Source organism: Procambarus clarkii, chromosome 39 (genome assembly GCF_040958095.1).
Source record: "Procambarus clarkii isolate CNS0578487 chromosome 39, FALCON_Pclarkii_2.0, whole genome shotgun sequence".
Classification (NCBI taxonomy): Eukaryota; Metazoa; Arthropoda; class Malacostraca; order Decapoda; family Cambaridae; genus Procambarus; species Procambarus clarkii.
In genome coordinates, this window is record NC_091188.1 from 41,559,598 (window position 1) to 41,586,219 (window position 26,622).

The window sequence follows — 26,622 nt, forward strand, 5'->3', positions numbered from 1 at the left end:
ATTAAGGCGTCCCTGTACATACCAGTTGCGTTGCTCCTGGCAGTATGGGTTCGAGTCACTTCTGGGGTGTGAGTTTTCAGTTGCATATAGTCCTGGGGACCATTCAGGCTTGTTCGCATTTGTGTTCCTCACGTGCGCCCCAAAGAATGAGGTGATTTGATAAAATGCTATGCCCAAGATTACCATCCGAGTGCCGGCGGGGAAGTGGTTCAAATAGCTTCGGCTATCACTTCCTTTTGTCCGGTCGTGATGGTCAAGCGGATTAAGGCGTCCCTGTACATGCCAGTTGCGTTGCTCCTGGCAGTATGGGTTCGAGTCACTTCTGGGGTGTGAGTTTTCAGTTGCATATAGTCCTGGGGACCATTCAGGCTTGTTCGCATTTGTGTTCCTCACGTGTGCCCCAAAGAATGAGGTGATTTGATAAAATGCTATGCCCAAGATTACCATCCGAGTGCCGGCGGGGAAGTGGTTCAAATAGCTTCGGCTATCACTTCCTTTTGTCCGGTCGTGATGGTCAAGCGGATTAAGGCGTCCCTGTACATGCCAGTTGCGTTGCTCCTGGCAGTATGGGTTCGAGTCACTTCTGGGGTGTGAGTTTTCAGTTGCATATAGTCCTGGGGACCATTCAGGCTTGTTCGCATTTGTGTTCCTCACGTGTGCCCCAAATACAAATATAACGTGTTCCTCATGTGTGCCCCCAAATACAAAGCAGCACAAATACAAATACAGTCGTACTCTAGGAATAGAGAATTCCTAGAGTCGTACTCTAGGAATATTAAGGGCTATCTGCTATCGGGCTATCTGCCCGAAACGCTTTGCGTAATAGTGGCTTTAGGCATTGTATGTACTAGCTCTATCTATAAAGCCAACAAACTTTGTAAATCTCTTTATGTATGTACCTTACCTAAATAAAGATTATTATTATTATTATTATTAAGGCGTCCCTGTACATACCAGTTGCGTTGCTCCTGGCAGTATGGATTCGAGTCACTTCTGGGGTGTGAGTTTTCAGTTGCATATAGTCCTGGGGACCATTCAGGCCTGTTCGCATTTGTGTTCCTCACGTGTGCCCCAAAGAATGAGGTGATTTGATAAAATGCTATGCCCAAGATTACCATCCGAGTGCCGGCGGGGAAGTGGTTCAAATAGCTTCGGCTATCACTTCCTTTTGTCCGGTCGTGATGGTCAAGCGGATTAAGGCGTCCCTGTACATACCAGTTGCGTTGCTCCTGGCAGTATGGGTTCGAGTCACTTCTGGGGTGTGAGTTTTCAGTTGCATATAGTCAGTTGTGTTGCCGCATGCCGTATGCCGTATAGTCAGTTGCCGCATGCCGTATGCCGTATAGTCAGTCCCTGTACATACCAGTTGCGTTGCTCCTGGCAGTATGGGTTCGAGTCACTTCTGGGGTGTGAGTTTTCAGTTGCATATAGTCCTGGGGACCATTCAGGCTTGTTCGCATTTGTGTTCCTCACGTGTGCCCCAAAGAATGAGGTGATTTGATAAAATGCTATGCCCAAGAGTACCATCCGAGTGCCGGCGGGGAAGTGGTTCAAATAGCTTCGGCTATCACTTCCTTTTGTCCGGTCGTGATGGTCAAGCGGATTAAGGCGTCCCTGTACATACCAGTTGCGTTGCTCCTGGCAGTATGGGTTCGAGTCACTTCTGGGGTGTGAGTTTTCAGTTGCATATAGTCCTGGGGACCATTCAGGCTTGTTCACATATATATATATATATATATATATATATATATATATATATATATATATATATATATATATATATATATATATATATATATATATATATATATATATATATATATATATATATATATATATATATATATATATATATATATATATATATGTAGCTACAAATAAGCCACAGGTATTATTACTTTAATATTATTAAATTAATAAATAAGTAAAGGATATTATTAATTTAAATAATAGCAGTCCCCTGTGGCGTAATGGTAAAACACTCGCCCTGTGCTTCGCGAGCGCTTTGGCCTGGGTTCATATCCTGGCCGGGGAGGATTGACCGGGCACCAATCCTTAACTAAAGCCTCTGTTCACCCAGCAGTGAATGGATGGTTGTTAAACAATTTGGCGGGTCGTATTCCAGGGATAAATTAGGATTAAGGACTTGCCTGAAATGCTATGCGTGCTATAGTGGCTGTACAAGAATGTAACAACTCTTGTATATATAAATATATGAAAATAATAATTCCGCGCCTCATTGGGCGGTATCGTATGCTCATACCGTTGAAAGTGTCGCCAACAGTTCGATTAGACATGTTGGGTTATATGGTTAAAATTCAGATAATGTCCCATTGTTAGTTTAAATTTGTGCATATGATCAGGCATTTATATGAGCGAATAAGACATAAATATATATATGATGGTGGCACGATGGCTCTTAGGTTCGTTAATAAGGACTCAACGTGCGATATTCAGCTCTATTCAGTGTTGCTCTTTTCGGGCCAGTGATGTTTTGAACTGTTGTGGGTGTTGTTGTTGTAGGAGTTACTGTAGTAGGTTGTTGCTTGTGGTGATGTTTGTGGCTCGCAGCCTCACCGCTGAGCACAAGGACCTCATCCATGATGTGGCCTTTGACTTCTACGGACGACGCATGGCGACGTGTTCCAGTGACCAGAGTGTCAAGGTGAGGTTACTCTCGTGGTCACTCAGTCCTCCCTGTGGTGACTCAGTCCTCTCGTGGTCACTCAGTTCTCTCGTGGTCACTCAGTCCTCTTGTGGTCACTCAGTCATCTTGTGGTCACTCAGTCCTCTCGTGGTCACTCAGTCGTCTCGTGGACACTCAGTCCTCTTGTAGTCACTCAGTCATCTTGTGGTCGCTCAGTCCTCTCGTGGTCACTCAGTCCTCCCGTGGTCACTCAGTCCTCCCGTGGTCACTCAGTTCTCTCGTGGTCACTCAGGTTCCCAGCAGTCGGGTACACCAAGGCCTATTCCTGCCTTGTCCAGGTCTCTCCATGGTCAAGTACTGACCCTCCGCAGGATGCAATTGCCAACTAGTGGATACCTGGTATCCACTAGTTTTGTTTTATTTTTTTATTTATACAGTATATACAAGAGTTCTTACTCTTGTACAGCCACTATAGCACTTATAGCGTTTCAGGGAACGTCTTTAATCCAATTTTTCCCTGGAATATGACCCGCCAAATTGTTTAACAACTAGGTACCCATTCATTGTTAGGTGAACACAGGCTACAGTTAAGGATTTGTGCCCAGTAAATCCTCCCTGGCCAGGATTCGAATCCAGTACAAAGAGATCGTGAAACGACAGGCAAGCGTCTTGCCACTTAGCCATGGGGATTGTGACATAGTGGATCAACCTGTCCTCTTACAAATTATGTCACTTTTCGCTCATATGCATTACAACCAAAAAAGGCCATACTGGTAATTTGAAAATGAAAAATAATTTAAAATTTTGGATTTTGTTTCCCAAAAAACTGCAAGTTAAGGGTCCTCTGGTAGGTCATGAGGGCAGGAAGTTCTAAGGTTTCAAAACGTCATGAAAACTGTTAAATGAAAGTTTCCTCGTCTAATCTAAGAGATTAAGCCAGAGGACCCAAAACAGAAAGCAGTACAGTTCAGTTTAGTTCATTTATTATGCACCCCATACCCATCCAGTCAGCATGTCATTTTCGTGAGCCGATTTGACTTTGAATTACATAAATTTTTATCCTGAGTGCGCAGACGAACGAAAAGCGACGTAATATGTAAGAGGACGGACTGAGTGGATACCACCTACGACCACCTTGATAATGATCCAGGACAGGCCGAAACGTCATCGTCTGTTCATCTTCTGGTGTGGAGTTATTGATCATATCTTTAGCCATGTTATTGCGACTGTCTGCTAGTGGATACCTGTTTACTGCTCCTCGAACAGAGGCATCAGGTGAAAGGAAGCATTGCCCAAAGAACTGATTTTCTTCAGTTGTGGCCTGACTGCCCAACCTGTCCTCTTAAAAATAATGTCAGTTTTGGCTGTTTACCCGTATGGCCGAAAGTGGACATAATTTGAAAATGAAAAAAAAAAATGAAAATTGGGATTTTTTTTTTTTAAACAACAGTAAGTCTAGGGTCCTCTGGTAGATTAGGTGGGCACGAAATTCTCATAAAGTTTCAAATCGTTATGAAAAACGTTAATTGAAAGTTTCCTCTCCTAACCTTTCCAGGTAAGCCAGACGACTCAAACAGAAAATGGGACAGTACGTCACTTTTGTGAGTCGATCTCATTTCAAATTATGTCCACTTTTGGCCATAGTGCACATACGAGCCAAAAGCGACGTCATTTATAAGAGGACGGGTTGGACTGCCACAGGATCATATTTATTTTATTCGCTGAATATATCTTACTTTTGTCAGCAGCGATGTATCTTATAAAATTATGATGCCCAATATTGGATTTTTAAATTCTTGCCTAAAAGAAGGTTATCTAGTATTTCTGAGAGGAGCCCCTTCGGCTCCCTGGAAGCTATCGAGCTACTATGCGATATATTAGACCAGGGCATTAGTCAATGGAGTTCAGTCTACCCGGGACCATGAGCCAGAACCTTGGCCCCCTCAAAGAGGACACAGGAGCAATTGGATCCTGGAAAAAAACTGTGGTTGGGGGTTTTCTTAATCCGCCATCGACTGGGGCTAGGCACTCAGAAAGGTAAGCATAACATAACAAACCCCATTTGGTAAGAAAATTGCAACCGAAAACAGAACAGAGAGGCAGAACTCTCCCAGATCCCAAGGAAGCAAGCAGTCGTCACACCTTGCAGCTGCGATGTTTGTCCATGCAGCTCTCCCCTTCCCTAGGAGGGGGAGTTATAATTGTAATTTATAACTGTTGATTTTTTCAATTTTTTATAATTGTTGTATAGGATACATTATACAGGTAGTTGTGATATAGTCATGCAGTCATCGGCTTATAACCAAGGGAGCCGAGTTCAGTCCTCGGTACAGGACAGAAACAATTGGGTATATTTCCTTTCACCTGATGTCACTGTTAACTTAGCAGTATTTAGGTACTGGTGAGTATATTGTGGGTCACATCCTAGGGAAGGTCAGTAGTTGATGTAAGAAAATCTTGATAAGCCTAAGTACAGGATTCCTGCCCCCTATCAACAAGAATTATATATTATTTTATAGAATCTATTATACTGTTCCTCATCTATTGTCATATTTCTTGCATTCATCAGCCAGATTCAATTATTGTTAGTGATAACATTTTTAAGAACCTTTAATAGCTAAAAGAAATTGTGTTGTGATTTTACCTCACTCTTCTAATTCATGTAATATTTAGTTAAAATGTTTCCGAGAGGCAGGTAGGAATTATTTCCTTGTTTCATACATTAGTACATTAAGCAGATCTGGGACCTGAACGAGGATGGGGAATGGGTGTGCTCTGCATCTTGGAAGACTCACTGTGGCTCAGTGTGGAAAGTGACTTGGGCACATCCTGAGTTTGGCCAGATCATTGCTACTTGTTCCTTCGACCGAACAGCAGCTATATGGGAAGAAAGTGGTAAGTTTTTATAATGATAAATTTGTTATAAATATACCTCTTAACCCCTCAACTGCGCCGGCCAACAAATGTCGTTATAAGAGTTGTATATTTTTTTTAATTAGGCTATATTTTAATGTTTTTTAAGGTATTCATTACTCTTTGCATTTTGAAATGAAAATAGTTTAGTTTGGAAACATTTTGACATTAACTTTACCTGAACATTTATAAAAACAACAAAAATATATATCCTTAACAATTGCACTTTGAAGTTTTTGCCAAACCAGGTGCGCAGTGCAAGGGTTAAAGGGTGTCATATTGTGTGCAAATGAAGATTTTAACAATGTGTTGAAACTACTAGTTTTTGAGTAGTGTACTGGTCAACAACAGCTTTCATATTGGTTGAATTTTCTTGTGTCCAAGATTATCCTGAACTAACCAGGTGAATCATCAGGTGAAAAGGATGTTTCTTTTGGCCATTGATAATGCTTTGGTATGGTGATATCATTAACAGACATCATTGTTTCATTTGAGATAGTTTAATGGCATAGATATCAAAATAAATTTTATATTTTATTTAATTTATATATTATATTTTGCTTTTTTTTCTGGGTGAGATAATAAAATGTCGTATGTCTTACTTAGAATTTGTTGCTCTTGTTTGTAAACATTGTCATTCTGATAATAATGCTTGACATTTTGGTCGTGTTGTCCAAACAGTAAAAGTGTCAAAAGTTGCTCTCATCACTATACAGCAAAACTAAATTTATCTTTGAAAGTTCTACCTATAATTTATAAACAAGCTTTGTATTTTGAAGTTCATTGTAAATGGGGTGGGTAATCCAAAACAAAAAATAAAAAGCCTGTATACACTTAACATTATTACTTGGTTTGCTAACCACTAGTTTCCAGTATTTTTTTGTTATGCAGTTTTTGGTTTGTATAATATCAGTGTACCTTTCAAATGGTCAACAATGTTTTCTTTACTCTTAAGATGCCACATAGAAGAAAAATCATGTTTACTCACATCAGTGTTGTTATTGAATAAAGTGTTCATCCACCCATCTATTATCATTACTCTATTTTCAACTTACATAAGATGGGGAGGCATCAACCCAGAGGTAAAAGATGAATAATACTGTATATTGAAAGGTTATAGTATTGAAGAAACGAAATATACTGTACAGTATCACACTTCCATTCATTTTAGCCTTCCTTTCACCCGTCCATCCCCAAATCCGTATCCTGATCCATTCCCAGTGCTGTAGTCAAAATGGCTTGGCACTTTCTCCTTATAGTTTCCTTCCCTTCATTATATCATTTCACACTACATATAGTAGCATCACAGTTTAACAATTATCCACACACACTACTTTAGTTTGATTACTTCAATGTTGAGTTTGCTATTTGGTAGTGTTTACACTGTATTTCTTCCCCTGCTTTCCTTTGGCACTGGCCTTACTGACTCACTGCAGGGTTGAGCCTCTTTAAGGAAGCATCCAAGGCCAAGTATCCTGACTTCATCAGTGCTTCAGGAAAAAGATTCTTAAACTTGTTGCCAATGTAGAAGCATGGCAAGAGGGGCACAAGGCAACTATCTTCTAAATTTGTAATATGCACTAAGCATTGTATCCCAAACAGGGGTATCTTGAGCCTAATAGAAAAAGGATTAAATCGACATGCTTAAGTTGATTTTCATTAAGGGAGGCATCTGCCCTCGTCACACAAGAAAAAATTGAAATATTTTCCTGTTTAATGATACTACTGTACAAGAGAAAACATACACAACTAATGACTCTGAAGCAAAAGAAGACATAACCCAGCATGCACTTGCATGCATAAGCTCAAAACTATGTTAACTCATGCTGAGTGACCTCACTTGGACAGCCAAGTCAGACAGCACTGTACAGATTTGACTTAAAAAGTCTCCCCACAAGAAGAAACACAGAAATATCAGAGAAGATATTTCTGGTGGCAGTCAGTCTTTGCTGACAGTGTCAGGGAAGGAGATCTTGTCGCAGAGTCAAAGCAGAACAGGAGCAAGCCACATGCAAAGGATCTGGCATACATGTGCTGAAGTGTCCCAAGTATGGACACACAATATAGAACATAATGTCATGGTTTACTCTGGGAACCGGTTAGTTGTTTCCACATTTGCTGCACATGAGAGTATGATGAAAAGGGGCTACTTTTTCTTGATTATCAGGTGGCTCATGGTAATAGAATTTGTCTGGGATTCAGTAGTTCAGTTACAATGAAGTTTGACATGTTCAAATTAATTCTTTTCATTATGCTATGCAGAATTTCTATGCAATAAATATTATGCACATGTGGTAAACAACCTCATCCACTATATTAAAATAGGTGAGTTAAGTTTAGATTTGTTAGTGAAGCATATTATCTCTATCAACAATATCTCAGATCTGTTTTTTCTGTAGTCAGTGACTCAGGGCATGGTGTCCACAGCACATGGATCAAGCGAGCTGGTCTGGTGGACTCTCGTACCTCTGTTATGGATGTCAAGTTTGCCCCTAAGATTCAGGGTCTACAGTTAGCCACGTGCTCCGCTGGAGGGGTGGTAAGTTTGGAATAATTTAACGTTGATTGAAATGCATAGTTCTGGTTCTGTAAGAATTACATCAATGGTGCTGGTCATTTAAGCTGTAGATTTATTGGCTTGGAGTAAGGTTCAGAATCATAAACGCAATCAAATAGCACTGGATAATTTTCTGTTCTCTCAAATAGGTGCGCATCTATGAAGCCCCTGATGTAATGAATCTTAACCAGTGGTCACCACAGTACGAGATGAATTGTAAACTACAGTGTTCGTGCATCTCTTGGAATCCTTCACCTTCTAGGTAGGTGAAATATAATATATATGAGATAGATCACATGGTTGCTTTCTTGGGTAGTGTCTTCCTTTCCTTAAGGACAGGATCAAACACAGCTAGGAATGGTCAACATTTACTTCCTGGTGATGTAGGGAACTATTCGATATACAGCTTTGTTATGAGACTGATAGCTGCATTGCAGAGTTGTTTGCTGGTTGTAACAGAGGCAGAGGACAGGTGTACAAAGAGTAGGTAGACTCTTTGTCTTGACTCTGACTCTTTGGTAGACTAGTAGGTAGATTAGTGAATAGTTCTGCACTGGAAGTACTCAGTGCTAGTGGAATTCAGGTGAGCGTGCTTCATTTCCCTTTTAAGTGTTGCATTTAGTGTGATTTATTTTCTTATATAAATGAATAATACCCATTAAATTTATTAAATAAAGGCAATTATAAATGTACAATCATTTAAAAATAATGGTATTGATTGATTGCTGGTCAGCTTTATTTTTTTTTAGAACAGTTCATGTGTTAAATTGATTTAATGTACCTTAAGAGATTAAGTGATATTTTTATTCTCACAATGCTTTGTTATACAAATTTTGAATTACAAACTTTGGTATTTCATTATTTTCAGGCTTCATTCACCCTTAATTGCAGTAGGTAGTGATGACCCTAATCCTGCCTCAGGAGGAAAGGTGTTCATTTATGAATTTTCGGCCAATACTCACAAGTGGACGAAAGTGGAAACCTTGGTGACTGTGACGGAGCCTGTACACGACCTGGCTTTTGCTCCTAATCTAGGACGGTCGTATCATCTGTTGGGTATTGCCACTAAGGATGTCAGGATTATAGCACTTGAAGCCTGCCAAGTGAGTCATAGCTTGCTATTTCCAGATATTTACAAGAAAACAAAGCTTCATATTATTGATATACTGTATAATTGTTGTGGACCTGTTGCTTGGATAACAGCTTCTTATCAACCTACTCTGGCTTTGCAAACTGGAGAAGCCACTACAGACCGACAACCAGAGCGCAACTCCATAGTCTCCCGAGACTCATGGATGCCTACTACTGTTATATTATTTTTCCACAAAATTATATACATGTTAGTGGCTTTGCAAGAAGAGTACCATTTTCATAACCAAAATCTATTTCTTTCACTGCCCATTGTACTTTCTTGTACATTTGTTTGTATGTATGAAATCATAAAATTGTATCTTATATGCAATTTTTTGTTGTTGTTGTGTGTTTTGCATAAGATATGCTATTGCTGTATCCTCTCTTGTTGCTGACAGAGAAGACCCAACTCAAAACCAAGGCAGTTTGTCAACCTTTGAAGTGCGTCAAGCAGGGCAGTTTGATGACCATGGCTCCACAGTGTGGCGGGTGTGCTGGAACATGACAGGAACCATCCTGGCTTCCTCAGGAGATGACGGCTGTGTTCGTTTGTGGAAAGGTACAGTTGTTACCATAATATTATCATTATGACATGTGGTAATCTCTGTTAATTAGGTGTTAAAAGTAAAGATACCTTAGTGTTTTGTTTTGATATTTTTTTAATGTCCTTCCCTGTTTCTGCTTGAGGAAAACATTTTGGTTGTTATTGAAATTGAACACTGAAGTCCCATGGCAACAATTTTGTTATTTTTATTATTAAATTTCTGTGCAATATTTTGAGTCTCATTGGTGCAATTTGAAAGTGATATCATTTATGTATGATTATAAAACTAAAGTTCCTTTTGTTACTGGGCAATGTAGCCTAAATGGCAACTGTTTTCTGAGCTGAAGCCTCTTGGTTGCTCTTGTAATAAGAGTCTATACCTGGTATGGTCCACTTAATCCATCATCCGATGCCAGACTCTGTGCAGCTTAACCTTCTACCATGACTGGAGACTTTGCAAATGGCCTTGCTATATAATTAGGGTAGGAAAATAGTAAAGTCCTTTCAACCTACCACTGATTGACTGACTAGCTATATCACACAAGTAATGCTCATTATGCTCAACACACCCTCCAAGTCATAATCAGGAACCCAAGGAACAGCATTTCTCTGCAAACAACTACTAAGCTAAGTCGGGTTTTGTAACGGGGTAGGATGGTCCTGAGACCTGTGTTTGCAGAGGTGTCCTCATGCCTCCACTGCTGTTTGAAGGTGGCCTCAGTGTCTCCACTGTGTTTGAGAGGTGTTCTGGTGTCTCCACTGTGTTTGAGAGGTGTTCTTGTATCTCCACTGTGTTTGAGAGGTGTTCTGGTGTCTCCACTATGTTTGAGAGGTGTTCTGGTGTCTCCACTGTGTTTGAGAGGTGTTCTGGTGTCTCCACTGTGTTTGAGAGGTGTTCTTGTGTCTCCACTGTGTTTGAGAGGTGTTCTGGTGTCTCCACTGTGTTTGAGAGGTGTTCTGGTGTCTCTACTGTGTTTGAGAGGTGTTCTGGTGTCTACTGTGTTTGAGAGATGTTCTGGTGTCTCCATTGTGTTTGAAAGATGTTCTGGTGTCTCCACTGTGTTTGAGAGGTGTTCTGGTGTCTCCACTGTGTTTGAGAGGTGTTCTGGTGTCTCCACTGTGTTTGAGAGGTGTTCTGGTGTCTCCACTGTGTTTGAGAGGTGTTCTGGTGTCTCTACTGTGTTTGAGAGGTGTTCTGGTGTCTCCACTGTGTTTGAGAGGTGTTCTTGTATCTCCACTGTGTTTGAGAGGTGTTCTGGTGTCTCCACTGTGTTTGAGAGGTGTTCTTGTATCTCCACTGTGTTTGAGAGGTGTTCTGGTGTCTCCACTATGTTTGAGAGGTGTCTCCACTGTGTTTGAGAGGTGTTCTTGTGTCTCCACTGTGTTTGAGAGGTGTTCTTGTGTCTCCACTGTGTTTGAGAGGTGTTCTCGTGTCTCCACTGTGTTTGAGAGGTGTTCTTGTGTCTCCGCTGTGTTTGAGAGGTGTTCTGGTGTCTCTACTGTGTTTGAGAGGTGTTCTTGTGTCTCCACTGTGTTTGAGAGGTGTTCTTGTGTCTCCACTGTGTTTGAGAGGTGTTCTTGTGTCTCCACTGTGTTTGAGAGGTGTTCTTGTGTCTCCACTGTGTTTGAGAGGTGTTCTTGTGTCTCCACTGTGTTTGAGAGGTGTTCTTGTGTCTCCACTGTGTTTGAGAGGTGTTCTTGTGTCTCCACTGTGTTTGAGAGGTGTTCTGGTGTCTCTACTGTGTTTGAGAGGTGTTCTGGTGTCTCCACTGTGTTTGAGAGGTGTTCTGGTGTCTCCACTGTGTTTGAGAGGTGTTCTTGTGTCTCCACTGTGTTTGAGAGGTGTTCTCGTGTCTCCACTGTGTTTGAGAGGTGTTCTCGTGTCTCCACTGTGTTTGAGAGGTGTTCTTGTGTCTCCACTGTGTTTGAGAGGTGTTCTGGTGTCTCTACTGTGTTTGAGAGGTGTTCTCGTGTCTCCACTGTGTTTGAGAGGTGTTCTTGTGTCTCCGCTGTGTTTGAGAGGTGTTCTGGTGTCTCTACTGTGTTTGAGAGGTGTTCTTGTGTCTCCACTGTGTTTGAGAGGTGTTCTTGTGTCTCCACTGTGTTTGAGAGGTGTTCTTGTGTCTCCACTGTGTTTGAGAGGTGTTCTGGTGTCTCTACTGTGTTTGAGAGGTGTTCTCGTGTCTCCACTGTGTTTGAGAGGTGTTCTTGTGTCTCCGCTGTGTTTGAGAGGTGTTCTGGTGTCTCCACTGTGTTTGAGAGGTGTTCTGGTGTCTCTACTGTGTTTGAGAGGTGTTCTGGTGTCTCTACTGTGTTTGAGAGATGTTCTGGTGTCTCCATTGTGTTTGAAAGATGTTCTGGTGTCTCCACTGTGTTTGAGAGGTGTTCTGGTGTCTCCACTGTGTTTGAGAGGTGTTCTGGTGTCTCCACTGTGTTTGAGAGGTGTTCTGGTGTCTCCACTGTGTTTGAGAGGTGTTCTGGTGTCTCTACTGTGTTTGAGAGGTGTTCTGGTGTCTCCACTGTGTTTGAGAGGTGTTCTTGTATCTCTACTGTGTTTGAGAGGTGTTCTGGTGTCTCCACTGTGTTTGAGAGGTGTTCTTGTATCTCCACTGTGTTTGAGAGGTGTTCTGGTGTCTCCACTATGTTTGAGAGGTGTCTCCACTGTGTTTGAGAGGTGTTCTTGTGTCTCCACTGTGTTTGAGAGGTGTTCTTGTGTCTCCACTGTGTTTGAGAGGTGTTCTGGTGTCTCCACTGTGTTTGAGAGGTGTTCTGGTGTCTCCACTGTGTTTGAGAGGTGTTCTGGTGTCTCCACTGTGTTTGAGAGGTGTTCTGGTGTCTCTACTGTGTTTGAGAGGTGTTCTGGTGTCTCCACTGTGTTTGAGAGGTGTTCTTGTATCTCCACTGTGTTTGAGAGGTGTTCTGGTGTCTCCACTGTGTTTGAGAGGTGTTCTTGTATCTCCACTGTGTTTGAGAGGTGTTCTGGTGTCTCCACTATGTTTGAGAGGTGTCTCCACTGTGTTTGAGAGGTGTTCTTGTGTCTCCACTGTGTTTGAGAGGTGTTCTTGTGTCTCCACTGTGTTTGAGAGGTGTTCTTGTGTCTCCGCTGTGTTTGAGAGGTGTTCTGGTGTCTCTACTGTGTTTGAGAGGTGTTCTTGTGTCTCCACTGTGTTTGAGAGGTGTTCTTGTGTCTCCACTGTGTTTGAGAGGTGTTCTTGTGTCTCCACTGTGTTTGAGAGGTGTTCTTGTGTCTCCACTGTGTTTGAGAGGTGTTCTTGTGTCTCCACTGTGTTTGAGAGGTGTTCTTGTGTCTCCACTGTGTTTGAGAGGTGTTCTTGTGTCTCCACTGTGTTTGAGAGGTGTTCTGGTGTCTCTACTGTGTTTGAGAGGTGTTCTCGTGTCTCCACTGTGTTTGAGAGGTGTTCTGGTGTCTCCACTGTGTTTGAGAGGTGTTCTTGTGTCTCCACTGTGTTTGAGAGGTGTTCTCGTGTCTCCACTGTGTTTGAGAGGTGTTCTCGTGTCTCCACTGTGTTTGAGAGGTGTTCTTGTGTCTCCACTGTGTTTGAGAGGTGTTCTGGTGTCTCTACTGTGTTTGAGAGGTGTTCTCGTGTCTCCACTGTGTTTGAGAGGTGTTCTTGTGTCTCCGCTGTGTTTGAGAGGTGTTCTGGTGTCTCTACTGTGTTTGAGAGGTGTTCTTGTGTCTCCACTGTGTTTGAGAGGTGTTCTTGTGTCTCCACTGTGTTTGAGAGGTGTTCTTGTGTCTCCACTGTGTTTGAGAGGTGTTCTGGTGTCTCTACTGTGTTTGAGAGGTGTTCTCGTGTCTCCACTGTGTTTGAGAGGTGTTCTTGTGTCTCCGCTGTGTTTGAGAGGTGTTCTGGTGTCTCTACTGTGTTTGAGAGGTGTTCTTGTGTCTCCACTGTGTTTGAGAGGTGTTCTTGTGTCTCCACTGTGTTTGAGAGGTGTTCTCGTGTCTCCACTGTGTTTGAGAGGTGTTCTCGTGTCTCCACTGTGTTTGAGAGGTGTTCTTGTGTCTCCACTGTGTTTGAGAGGTGTTCTGGTGTCTCCACTGTGTTTGAGAGGTGTTCTTGTATCTCCACTGTGTTTGAGAGGTGTTCTCGTTACTCCACTGTGTTTGAGAGGTGTTCTCGTGTCTCCACTGTGTTTGAGAGGTGTTCTTGTGTCTCCACTGTGTTTGAGAGGTGTTCTCGTGTCTCCACTGTGTTTGAGAGGTGTTCTCGTGTCTCCACTGTGTTTGAGAGGTGTTCTTGTGTCTCCACTGTGTTTGAGAGGTGTTCTCGTGTCTCCACTGTGTTTGAGAGGTGTTCTCGTGTCTCCACTGTGTTTGAGAGGTGTTCTTGTGTCTCCGCTGTGTTTGAGAGGTGTTCTGGTGTCTCTACTGTGTTTGAGAGGTGTTCTTGTGTCTCCACTGTGTTTGAGAGGTGTTCTTGTGTCTCCACTGTGTTTGAGAGGTGTTCTCGTGTCTCCACTGTGTTTGAGAGGTGTTCTCGTGTCTCCACTGTGTTTGAGAGGTGTTCTTGTGTCTCCACTGTGTTTGAGAGGTGTTCTGGTGTCTCCACTGTGTTTGAGAGGTGTTCTTGTATCTCCACTGTGTTTGAGAGGTGTTCTCGTGTCTCCACTGTGTTTGAGAGGTGTTCTCGTGTCTCCACTGTGTTTGAGAGGTGTTCTTGTGTCTCCACAGTGTTTGAGAGGTGTTCTCGTGTCTCCACTGTGTTTGAGAGGTGTTCTCGTGTCTCCACTGTGTTTGAGAGGTGTTCTGGTGTCTCCACTGTGTTTGAGAGGTGTTCTCGTGTCTCCACTGGTTTGGCATTGAATTTTGATTTCCCCCTGACTGCCATCCCTTTTGACTCGGGCATGTCTCATGCAGGATGTTCCCCACTGACTGCCATCCCTTTTGACTTGGGCATGTCTCATGCAGGATGTTCCCCACTGACTACCATCCCTTTTGACTCGGGCATGTCTCATGCTGGATGTTATCCCCTGACTACCATCCCTTTTGACTCGGGCATGTCTCATGCAGGATGTTCCCCACTGACTGCCATCCCTTTTGACTTGGGCATGTCTCATGCAGGATGTTCCCCACTGACTACCATCCCTTTTGACTCGGGCATGTCTCATGCTGGATGTTCCCCACTGACTACCATCCCTTTTGACTCGGGCATGTCTCATGCTGGATGTTCCCCACTGACTACCATCCCTTTTGACTCGGGCATGTCTCATGCTGGATGTTATCCCCTGACTACCATCCCTTTTGACTCGGGCATGTCTCATGCTGGATGTTCCCCACTGACTACCATCCCTTTTGACTCGGGCATGTCTCATGCAGGATGTTCCCCACTGACTGCCATCCCTTTTGACTCGGGCATGTCTCATGCAGGATGTTCCCCACTGACTGCCATCCCTTTTGACTCGGGCATGTCTCATGCTGGATGTTCCCCACTGACTATCATCCCTTTTGACTCGGGCATGTCTCATGCTGGATGTTCCCCACTGACTATCATCCCTTTTGACTCGGGCATGTCTCATGCAGGATGTTCCCCACTGACTACCATCCCTTTTGACTCGGGCATGTCTCATGCTGGATGTTCCCCACTGACTACCATCCCTTTTGACTCGGGCATGTCTCATGCTGGATGTTCCCCACTGACTACCATCCCTTTTGACTCGGGCATGTCTCATGCTGGATGTTATCCCCTGACTGCCATCCCTTTTGACTCGGGCATGTCTCATGCAGGATGTTCCCCACTGACTACCATCCCTTTTGACTCGGGCATGTCTCATGCTGGATGTTCCCCACTGACTACCATCCCTTTTGACTCGGGCATGTCTCATGCTGGATGCAGGATTGATTTCAATTTTGTGTGTGTGACCAGTGTCAAATGTGGACTTCGGTTCCTGGAGCTCTCTTCATACTTGATGGCTTATGTTACAGTAGTGTGTTAAGAGATGATACACTACATTACAGTCTCCTGCTATGGCTGGTGCAGGTTTTGAGCTGCCCCATTTAACTGAAGCAGATATTGAGGTTTGCTCTCCATATGTTTGTGGCTTGCTTGGGGCCATGCCCTGATTGGGCTGGTGCAGCACCCCAACCTCAGTTGGTTGTGATCCTTGAATTGTCCTTAGCTTGTGGCCCAGTAAGGCCCCTCTTCCCTTCATGGAGGTGTTATTGTACCCCATTCAGTTGAGGTTAGGTATGTTTATTTTTTTCTATTTTCTGTTGATCTTGATAGTATGCTTGGTATAAATCTTCCAAAAAGGCTAGTAAAGGAAGTAAAGGCTTATCTGATCCATCTATGCATCTGCAGACTGAGCCACTGACATCATGGTGTAATAATATTTAAAGCTCTGGAGTAATGAGGTTGGTTGGTTGATGAAGATTAAGCCACCCAAGAAGTGTCACGGGCATGAAGTGGTAGATTTTTTTGAATGAATGTGATCTTCAGTCATGAAAGGATATGCTGTGTTCTGTGCTTGCCTTTAAATCATCAGTCGTTAATATGTGGCGGCTATCGCGGGGAAGGATACTGCATGACAGAATTTATGAGGGCGTCCGGGTGCCAAACACTTTTCATTACCAGAAAAGTGGCAGTGTTGATGGCTTCAGGGTGGTTACTGCAAGATTCAGGGACTTTAAGCTCTTCTAAGGTCCTTGATTGCTTCACATTCCAGGAGATATTGAAGTAGTGGCTTTTATGCGATTGTTTGTCAGTAGATGCATTCCCACTTTCTGGGTTCACTAATTTCCCACTTGCATCTGTAACCTAGACATAGTCAGTATAACCTAACTGCTATTTCCTGGTGGATTCCTTTTGGGATATTTAACCTGTCTAACTTGGTTACCTGAAGATATCATATTGCAGAGGGCGAACCTTCTGCTACTCTCTGGTGAAGATGGCATTTGTTGAGGTAGTGAGTATTTTGGTGATGGTGTTTTTTATGTATTCTAAACTGGGTTAGATTCTTTTGTGGACAGTTTAGTGATGTTGAGTCCTTTATCTTTATCTACTACTCCTAGATACAAAATTGTGGTAATTATTTCCACGTTGTCTTTCCACTGCTTTTTTTCCTGATATTTGAAGTGCAGCTTTTGAGTCTGTTTGTATGATTGCATTTTGAGTGTCTTGTGCAATCACATATGCAAATTCCTGTTGCATGGCAAACAGCTCAGTTTGGGTTGAGGATACTGGTCCTCCCAGTTTCCAAAATGCCTGTTCGCTGTCCGTACAAAGACCAGCGCCAGCACACTCATATTCTGTGTCCGCCGATCCGTCAGTGAAGATGTGGGTGGCTCCTGCTACTGCAATACTGCTCATTTGCTTTTCTATGATGCGCCTTAGGATTGTTGAATCATAGGCAGCCTTTTTCATCGGAAGACCTTCTATTACTATTTTGAAGGTAGGCTCCTCCCACGGCGGGGAACAAGTGTAGTTTGGGTGTGGATGATCACCCTCTATCAAGAATCATGCTTTTTAATTGTAGTCTGTTTAGGACTTTTCCTGCTCTGGCAGCCCAAGAGTTTCCATTGTTTTGGTAAAGTCCAACCACCAAGGCCTGTCATACTGGGACTGAATCAGGGGTAACAGTTATCTTACTGATAATCATAGCTGTTCTTTGAAATATTCTTTCTTGAAGTGAGGGCAAACCCATTTCCAGTCTTAAGAGTTTCAATTCTGGTCCACATTTCTGGTCCAGCTCTCATAGCATTGTTTTGTGCTACTTCAAACTTTTTCACTGTTGTTGTGATAGGCTTGTGAGTGCAGGTGCTGCATAGTCGATCACTTATCTGACTGCCTCTACATAATAATGGTTTTTGTCTTGGTGTGGGTTGAGTTTGATCTCAATCTGCTTTGCCTCTTCACTGATGCAGTACAGGTGCAAGTCCATTTTGGTGCAAGGCGCACTGCATCCCTTACTTTTATGAAGATGACAAAGTCTTCCGCATAGTTTAGCAGCCTGCAGTGTTGTGGGAATTTCATCCTCATTATTCTTTCCATTAAACAGTTGAACAGTAGAGGGCTAAGAATGCTTCCTTGTAGTGTACCATTTTCATGTCCTTTGCATTCAAAGACTGTGCCATGAAGTTTCGCTTCTCTGTTTATGAGACAGTTTTTGGTTCCGGAGAGCAGGTTGCCTTTGACCTCTTTGTCGATGAGGTAGCAGAGAATAGTTGGGGTGCTAGCCAGTTCAAAGACTTTCTCGAGGAGTAATGAGGTAGGTTATCTTGAGATGATTTTGGGACTTAGTGTCCCCGCGGCCCAGCCCTCGACCAGGCCTCCACCACAGGAAGCAGCCCGTAGCCGCTGTCTAACTCCCAGGTACCTATTACTACTAGGTAACAGGAGCATCAGGGTGAAAGAAACATTTGCCCATTTGTCTCCGCCTCCACTGGGGATCAAACCCGGAACCTCAGGACTATGGATCTGAAGTGCTGTCCACCCAGCTGTCAGGCGCCCTGTGTTAAGGGCATATATATGCTTTAACATTTGGGGTGAATGTTTGGCAAGTGCATCCTATAGCCTGGAACATTATCAGGATACATGAGAATCAGTTTGGATTTTATATGAACATGTTATTCAATATCTTACCTTCACAGAGTTCAGTATTTGTGACAGTTAAAAAATGAAATGGCAAAGGGCAGTGAATGGGATTCACAGAGTGGCTGAAAGCCTTAATCGGAATTTGTATTATTCATATCGACTGACTTAAATTAGGAGCCATTGGGAGCAAATACTTAGCTAATGAAATACTAGTATTTGTATGTCTGAATGTCAGTTGAGAGCATAAAGACTTATGTCCTCAGTATTATAAGAAATATTTTATTTTCAGCAAATTATCTTGACATATGGAAGTGTATCTCAACTCTCCGTGGTGAAGCTGTAGAGAATGTGGCAGAGGTTGGGACTTCGGGGGGTTCTTCACAGCAGTCGGGAACAACTGGCATGTCACAACACACGGCAAGATATTTCAAGTTGGCACCCACGGCACATCCGGCACATGTACCGTGGCATTAGCGTAACAAATATAAATGTATGCTTACTAATTAGTGCAGTTAAATGTTAATTTGATTTGTTATAGTGTGCTATAGTGTTTAGCCGCTGTGATTCATTCTAAAAGTAATAGAACAAAAACTCTCTAATCTATTCATATGTAATAAGCAAAATTAGCTTTTGTAAATATTTACAGTAAAATTTTAAACATTTACCATGAGGCTTTTTCTACAACTTTATACTGTATAATTTATTTTACAAGATATGTTTAGCACAGTTAACTGTTCCAAAAAAATGTTTCTAGTATGTTTATTAATAAAAAGCCAAATTCAATGTTTTAAGTATTTTAATTTTCTTCCAAACAATAAGTAGAGCCTTGGTATATAGAAACGCTTGTTGGGGTACAAAAATTCCTCAACTGGAAAATAACAATGGGCATACAGAATAGGGTGTCTGGACAACAAAGGCCACCTCAATTCACTGAACTTCACTGTCCTTAACTAAACTTGTCTGTTCAGTTCTTTTACATTTTAATGTTAATATTCCTCATACTGAAGACCCACTACTGGACTCTGACAATGGGAGTTTGTAGTCCTATGACTGATGTGTCACTTTGAACAATGTCGACCAATTGTTACCCTCACGACAGACCCAAATGAAATCTTCATCTAAACGGTCTACCTTAAAATATTTGGTACAAGTTTGTGACCCAGATAAAGCAAAAATGTATCATTAAATTTAAAATAACAGTAAGTTTGCCTCCCTCCTTTTGTTACAATGCCAGATAAATGATTTCTGTCCACCTCTTCTGAATTTGCTGATTCTGACTGATCCTACATTTATAAAAACTGACCCCCCTTATCTGGCACCTCTTTCACAGCCACATCTAAGGCTGCGAGTTCCCATACATATTCTGTTGTAACAGCAGTAGGTGCAAAAGTGAAAATTTATGAACTCGAGACAAATCATATTCAGAAGTGGACAGAGAAATTATTAATCTGACATTGTAACAAAGGAGGTTATCTTGAGATGATTTGATTTGAGGTTATCTTGAGATGATTTCGGGGCTTTAGTGTCCCCGCGGCCCGGTCCTCGACCAGACCTCCACCCCCAGGAAGCAGCCCGTGACAGCTGACTAACACCCAGGTACCTATTTTACTGCTAGGTAACAGGGACAAAGGGTGAAAGAAACTCTGCTCATTGTTTCTCGCCGGTGCCCAGGATCGACCCCGGGACCACAGGATCACAAATCCAACGTGCTGTCCGCTCGGCCGACCGGCTAACATTTTGCAAAGCAAAAGAAGGGAAGCAAACATTTTGCTATATTAAATCTAATGATACGTTTTTGCTTTATCTGGCCCACTAACTTATACCAAATATTTTAATGTAGTCCGTTGAATGACAATTTCATTTCCAATGAATTTTTAACTGTTTAATTGCAGTACTCGAATCGGTAGGTAGTAATGTTGAAGTACTGTAGTGTGTTTGTGTTACGCTACGGTCCATGTCATGATATCCCATCAAGCTTTATATGAACTCTGCCTTATATTAAGGGTAGATATTGACAAATTGAGTGATGAGGTCTGTTAGTGTACAAGCCAAGTTAATAATGGTGCCCGGGTGTTGGTTCAGGAAAACTGCCATGAGGTAATATTGATGTGACTCGACCAGATAGCTAGAGAGGTGCGTGAGAGGAAAAAACAAAGTTAAACATTAAGCATGAGATGACTAAATAACTGTCGAAAAGTTGGTGCTTCAACAAACCTTTTAAGTCTAAATTCATGTTATTATATTAAAACATTCTCAAATCATATTGTAAAAGGTAAATTGGATATTGTCTTCATATCCATAGAAATAAAAGATAATTTAATAAAAATAACCATAATGTACAAGCAACCTGGTCAACTATTTATTACAAAATATATGATCAAATAGCAGAAATATACAATAAATGTAGGGTCATTATAGTTGGAAATTAAAATTTTACCAACAAGAAATTGGGGTAATGTCACTACAAAGTTTGAACAATAACGTGATAGAAAAGTGTGCTATTCCAAGTGTGCGATGATCTGGTTGCATTTTAGGGTAAGTTGTCTTCTGGAGCTGCTGTTGCCCTTAAGTTGGCTTCCTCCATGATGTAAAGTCAGTAGCAAGGGCGTCTCCTGTCTACCTTGCATTTATTGCCTTCAGTTTCGGATTCAATATAGGAGACTTAAAGTTCTTCAAGTTCCTCGTCTTCCTCTGAGTTGCTGGTTCTGTTGCTGATGCAGCCGCTTGGTGAAGCCCTATTGTCAGTTTTGCCTCTTGATGGGGGGGGGGTGTCATTGGTATTGTTAGAAGACACAGAAATGCTAGTATTGTTGCTGCTGGTCCTGTTGTTGCTACGGTTGCTGCTGTTGTTGGGGGTCTGTTCTGGTTGAGTTGAGGTAGCTTGTAGGGTCTGTAGTAAATCCGCTGGACCCAACATCTTGGGTAGTCCGTTTGCCACAAACAGTGTCAAGTATCTCAACGTACTTTGTGATTTCTTTTTCTTTTTCGATTTGATGTACAAAGGACCTGGACATCAAATGGGGGGGAAGGGAGAGGGATGACTGTTACTGCCAGCTTCTCCGTTATCTTAAGGTTATCTTGAGATGATTTCGGGGCTTTTTAGTGTCCCCGCGGCCCGGTCCTCGACCAGGCCTCCACCCCCAAGGAAGCAGCCCGTGACAGCTGACTAACTCCCAGGTACCTATTTACTGCTAGGTAACAGGGGCATTCAGGGTGAAAGAAACTTTGCCCATTTGTTTCTGCCTCGTGCGGGAATCGAACCCGCGCCACATAATTACGAGTCCTGCGCGCTATCCACCAGACTACGAGGCCCCCCTCCACCAGGCTACGAGGCCCCCCTCCGTATAGTGGATCAGTACAGGGACCAGAGTGGTGGCGGCCGGGGCTGCTGATTGGTTGTTTGGTGGGCTGGATTGCTGTTGCTTGTGTGCTGGACCCCCATTGGAGGGTGGGGGTCTGGTCTGGTCTGGTGCGGACGTCGTCGTAGCAGAGGAGTTGGGTAGTGCTAAGAACGTCCTGGCCTGGATGGATGTTGAAGCTCGCCGGCTGATTGGTGGTTGGTGATTGCCGATTTCTGAATTTCTTTAGTTCTTGTGGGGGCAGTCCAAGGGAGATAGTGGTATGTGGTCCTCCACAGTTGATGCACAGTTGGGTGGTCGACTGGCAGTCTTTGTAGTAATGAATTTCAATTCAGATGCACCATTTTCCCCTCGGAGAGTTCGCAGTTCCTGGTGTAGTGGTCGGGCTTATAACACTTAAAGCATTGGCGTAGGAGGTGGTAGCGTTCTTTCTTGACGGTGTCCGGGGTGATTGATATGTCCAGGCATCTGAAGCCGTTTTCCACTGCTTGGGTCGCTGCTGCAGCTGTAGAGAAGGTCACCTTCAGGGTACGTCGTAGGTTGTCGTTCTTAGTGACTTTGCGGTCAGAACCATATTCCTGATGTTGATGCTTGATAGTATGGTATCAGGTTCCTTGGTGGCGATGAAGACGCTGGTGCGGCTGACAAAGGTGGTTCTATCAGCCAGGTATCGACGGGTAGGCAAGATGATCAGGTCAGAGTCTTGAAGAACGACATGGTGTTCTGGAAAAAACACTTCCAGAGCTTCCTCACTTGATTAGAGAGTTCAGTACTGACGCCGTCGGGCGGATGTCAACTGGTGGTGTGTTGTTGATGAATCCAACCTAACATAACCTAACATAACCTAACGTACCCTGTCAGGTAGAGCGCCTGAGTTCCAGGTTCGATCCCTGGTGGAAGCGGAGACAAATGGGCAAAATGTTTTTTTCATCCTGATGCCCCTGTTACCTAGCAGTAAATAGGTAACTGGGAGTTAGAGCTACGGGCTGCTTCCTGGGGGAATGTGTAACAAAAAGGAGGCCTGGTCGAGGACCGGGCCGCGGGGATGCTAAGGCCCGAAATCTTAAGATAACTTCAAGATAGCCTAGCCTAACCCAACCTAACCTAGCATATTCATGCTGGTGCAGGTTTTAGATCCTATTTACTAGTTCAGTAGCTATAGAGGAGAAGGAAATGAAGCAACATACACAATGAAATCACAATAGCATAATATATTTATGTCCCCCAAGGCTGACCTGGGACGTAGATTCTATGCCACTACCTCAGTAGATTTTCTCGACGCAACAGTAAAAATTGATCCTGGCCAAATGATGCAGTAACAACGTTTTCAAAGCTGAATAAACGTTACTCGAGCAAACCCAGCTGTCAAAAATGCTCGAGTAACGTTTATTAACGTTGGATCAACATTGTTTTCTTTGTTATTTATTTATATACACAAGAGTTCTTACATTATTGTAAAGCCACTATAGCACGCATAGCGTTTCGGGCAGGTCCTGTATCCTAATATTCCCTGGAATACGACCCGCCAAATCGTTTAACAACCAGGTACCCATTCATTGCTGGGTGAACACAGGTTAAGGATTGGTGCTCGGTCAATCCTCCCCGGCCAGGATACGAACCCAAGTCAAAGCGTCTGGTGAGTGTGTTACCACTGCACCACGAGGACTACATTAATGCAATGTATACTGGATTGACGTCATCAACATTAAAACAATATTGTTATCGGGTTATCGAAGCTTGCCATAGACCAACCACTGACCTTCCTCAGGATGCACTCCACAACAGTTAACTAACTCCACGGTATTTATTTACAGTTAGGTGAATAGCTCTTCCCGGGATTCGTATTCGGCTCAAAATGTTGGTTATTTAAATACAAAGATGCCATTAATCCCAAGTGGGATTAATGGTTAATAAGAGCACCAGTCGCTGTGGTGTGGTGGTAAGACACTCGCCTGGCGTTCCGCGAGCGCTTTGTCATGGGTTCGTATCCTGGCCGGGGAGGATTTACTGGGCGCAAATCCTTAACTGTAGCCTCTGTTTAACTCAACAGTAAAATGTGTATTTGGTTGTAAAAAACGATTCTCCGCGGCGGGGATCGTATTCACCTGCGTGCCGATAGAGGTCAAACTGTGTTTCGTAAAAAAAAAAAAATGAAATTAATGTAATGTAATAAAATGTAATGGTATAATGAAATTTTCAAATAAAGTTAGATATATATACACACATACCAAAAGAATAGGGGAGGTAGGAGGAGAAAATATCAAAGTGTTTAGTGAGGATCCACAAGGTCTTCTCTGAGTACTCTTTATTTTCTTCTCCGAGGCTATGGGTCCCTACACTTGCACCAGAGGTGGTACCCCTTCTTGGTCTAAAAAATATATATGTGTGTGTGTGTCAATACTTAGTATTAAAACCCCAATATAAGACTATTAACAGTTAAAATCTTCTAGTTAACAGGCATATAGTTATTAAATGAAGTTGAGTGATGTTTTGATTGTTGCCGCCGAAGGCGGCTTAATTATTATTGTGCACCCCATACTCATCCTGTGAGCGGTAGCGCAAAAGCATTACAGAGGGCACCAAAGTTGTTTATCAGACCTATCTTAGATTATTACATAAACAATTTCATCTATCCTTCACACCTTATAGTTACAATGTCAGCTAGTTACAGAGAAAGTGCTATTTCAAGAGCTATATATTTACAGTAAGTCATCATACATTAATGGTAGGTCTTATCGCTAATACATAATAGTTTGACTAATGGGGATATTACAGAGTCATAGGGGAGCTTCTGTTTATTATTTGTCCTCACAATACACTACTTGTTTCTGAATCTCATATGTCGTTCATTACTGAAAGCGAAATGTGGATACAGTGCAAAGATTTTAGGTAATTAGGTAATTTATCCATGGTAATAAGATAGTTTGCCATATCAGACAGGGTGAGCTTAGATTTATCTCTAAATGGCTCAATTTTACTACAATCCAAGATATGGTGTTCGAGTGTGTCCCTGTCTTTGTCCACACACTTTACACTTTACTCCATCTAGATCCCTATACAAGCAGAACTGCCAGAGATACTTGTAGCCAAGTCTTATACGAGCTGTGACAACATCTGTTAGTCTACTGACTTTGTTACTTGCCCCATACACATGTTTTACTTCACACATTTCATTGTGATGAACAATGGACCTGCTAGTTCTAGTTTTCACAGTTCTACTTTCTTCAAATTCATCCAGGAGTTCTCGTCTAATGACACTTTTAAGGGACCTAGTTGAGGAGTCGGGGGTTGGCGGCTGTTGGGTGTAGACGTGTCGTTCGTGGCCCTCGCCAGTTCTACCCTAGTGGCTGTGTGAGGAGGGTGTCTGTGACGGCTGTGGGGGTGTTGTCCCCTGGGTGGGCGTGGTACGCCTGTTGAGGATACATGGGGTCATACCGGCCTCCATTGAAGAGGACCTCGTTGGCTGGTCTGGCTTTTACGGTGCCAGTGGACCACTTGTTAGTTGGTGTTGCCCTGGTGGATGTTCTACATGTGCAGTTGTCGGAATTGGTGGGCGTCCAGCTGCTACAGGGGAACCGCGCCGTGGTCAAGTTTCGCCATCAGGCTGCATTTCAGGCGTTTCTGGGGCGGTGTGAGGGGCGTGTTTACCCTCTCCCTGATGCCGCCGGTTCTGTTAAGGTAGTGAACCTCAGCGTCGCCTTGACGTATGTGTCGGTGCGTGGTGCCCCCTTCGAGTTTAACGACGCTCTCCTAACTGCTGTGTTTGGACGGTTTGGTACTGTGTTAAGCATTCGTTGGGACAAGGTACTTGCAGGGCACTGTACTGGGATGCTTGACGATTCCCGCACCCTGACCATGTCTCTGAAGAGTAGTGTTCCGTCCTCTGTGTCCGTGTTGCGTTATACGCTCCGTTGCCAGTATCATGGGCAACCGCGCACCTGTTACAGGTGTGGTAATGTGGGTCATCTCGCTGCAGCGTGCGACGTGGGAGCAACTGGCAGGGTGCATGTTTTTCGTGAGGACGACTTTCCACCCCTGTTGACTTCGGGCGCTTCTGAGGATGGAGTGGGTGCTGTGCCTGAGGCGCCTGATTGCTTGTCTGCTGCTCTGCCTGTTGAGGCGGTTACTATGCCTTCTACGTGCAGTCTGTTACCTGCTGTGGCCCCGGAGGTAGTTATTGCGCCGGAGTGTAAGACTCGTGGGCCGTCGCCCGCACTGCGTGTGGTGGATGTCCTCGTGGCTGTCCATGTCCCGCCCCCGTCTGTGGATGTGGTACCAGCTCCCGGGGATGCGGGTCCTGTTGTTTTGAAGGGGGGGGGGGGCTTCGGCAGGAGGAGGTGGCTGCCGTGTATGTTTGTGTTGGCGACTGTAGTTCTGCTTTTTCCATCCCTTTGCAGAAGCGTGCACGTCGGTGTTCTGAGGCTGCTTCCCTGGATGATGCGGGCAGTGTGGGTGATGTGGGCTCTGTGGACTCTTCGGACGGTGCGGGTGTGGCCTGTGTGGATGTGAAGATGGTGGCTGTGCCTGCGGAGGGGCCTGCTGGGGGTGGTGTGGTGCGGCCTGTCTCGAAGCGTTCGTGGCGGGCTCGGAGTGTCTCCCCTTCGTGGTGTGCCTTGGGAGATGGTTGGGGAGTATGGTGCTCTGGCGCCCCCCGCCGAGGATGATAGTGCTGTGAGGGGCTCCGAAGTTGCTACCTGTGCCCCCCCCCCCCCTCCTGCGTCACCTGCTGTTGGCTCTCCGCAGTGTTTTTGTTGTTGTTAAAGATTCGCTACCTGGAACAAAAAGTTCCAAGTAACACGGGCTATGGTGAGCCCGTAGATAGTTATTCTCCGCACTCTAAGGGGGGTCCCAGTGGAACCACGTGGGCTCCAGTAGTACCAGTAAGCGACCTAGAGTCCTTGCTAGTGTTCCTTGCC

General features: G+C 43.6%; 1 protein-coding gene across 1 annotated transcript; it reads left to right on the forward strand.

The window, feature by feature from the left end:
* The first annotated feature begins 2,470 nt into the window (after positions 1-2,470).
* Nup44A (nuclear pore complex protein Nup44A) lies at positions 2,471-18,962 on the forward strand. Its single transcript, XM_069338414.1, has 7 exons — positions 2,471-2,665; positions 5,386-5,542; positions 7,960-8,099; positions 8,267-8,379; positions 8,986-9,224; positions 9,652-9,807; positions 18,637-18,962. The coding sequence occupies exons 1-7, from the start codon at positions 2,555-2,557 to the stop codon at positions 18,819-18,821; spliced, it is 1,101 nt and encodes a 366-aa protein (XP_069194515.1). The 5' UTR covers positions 2,471-2,554; the 3' UTR covers positions 18,822-18,962.
* The last annotated feature ends 7,660 nt before the right edge of the window (positions 18,963-26,622 follow it).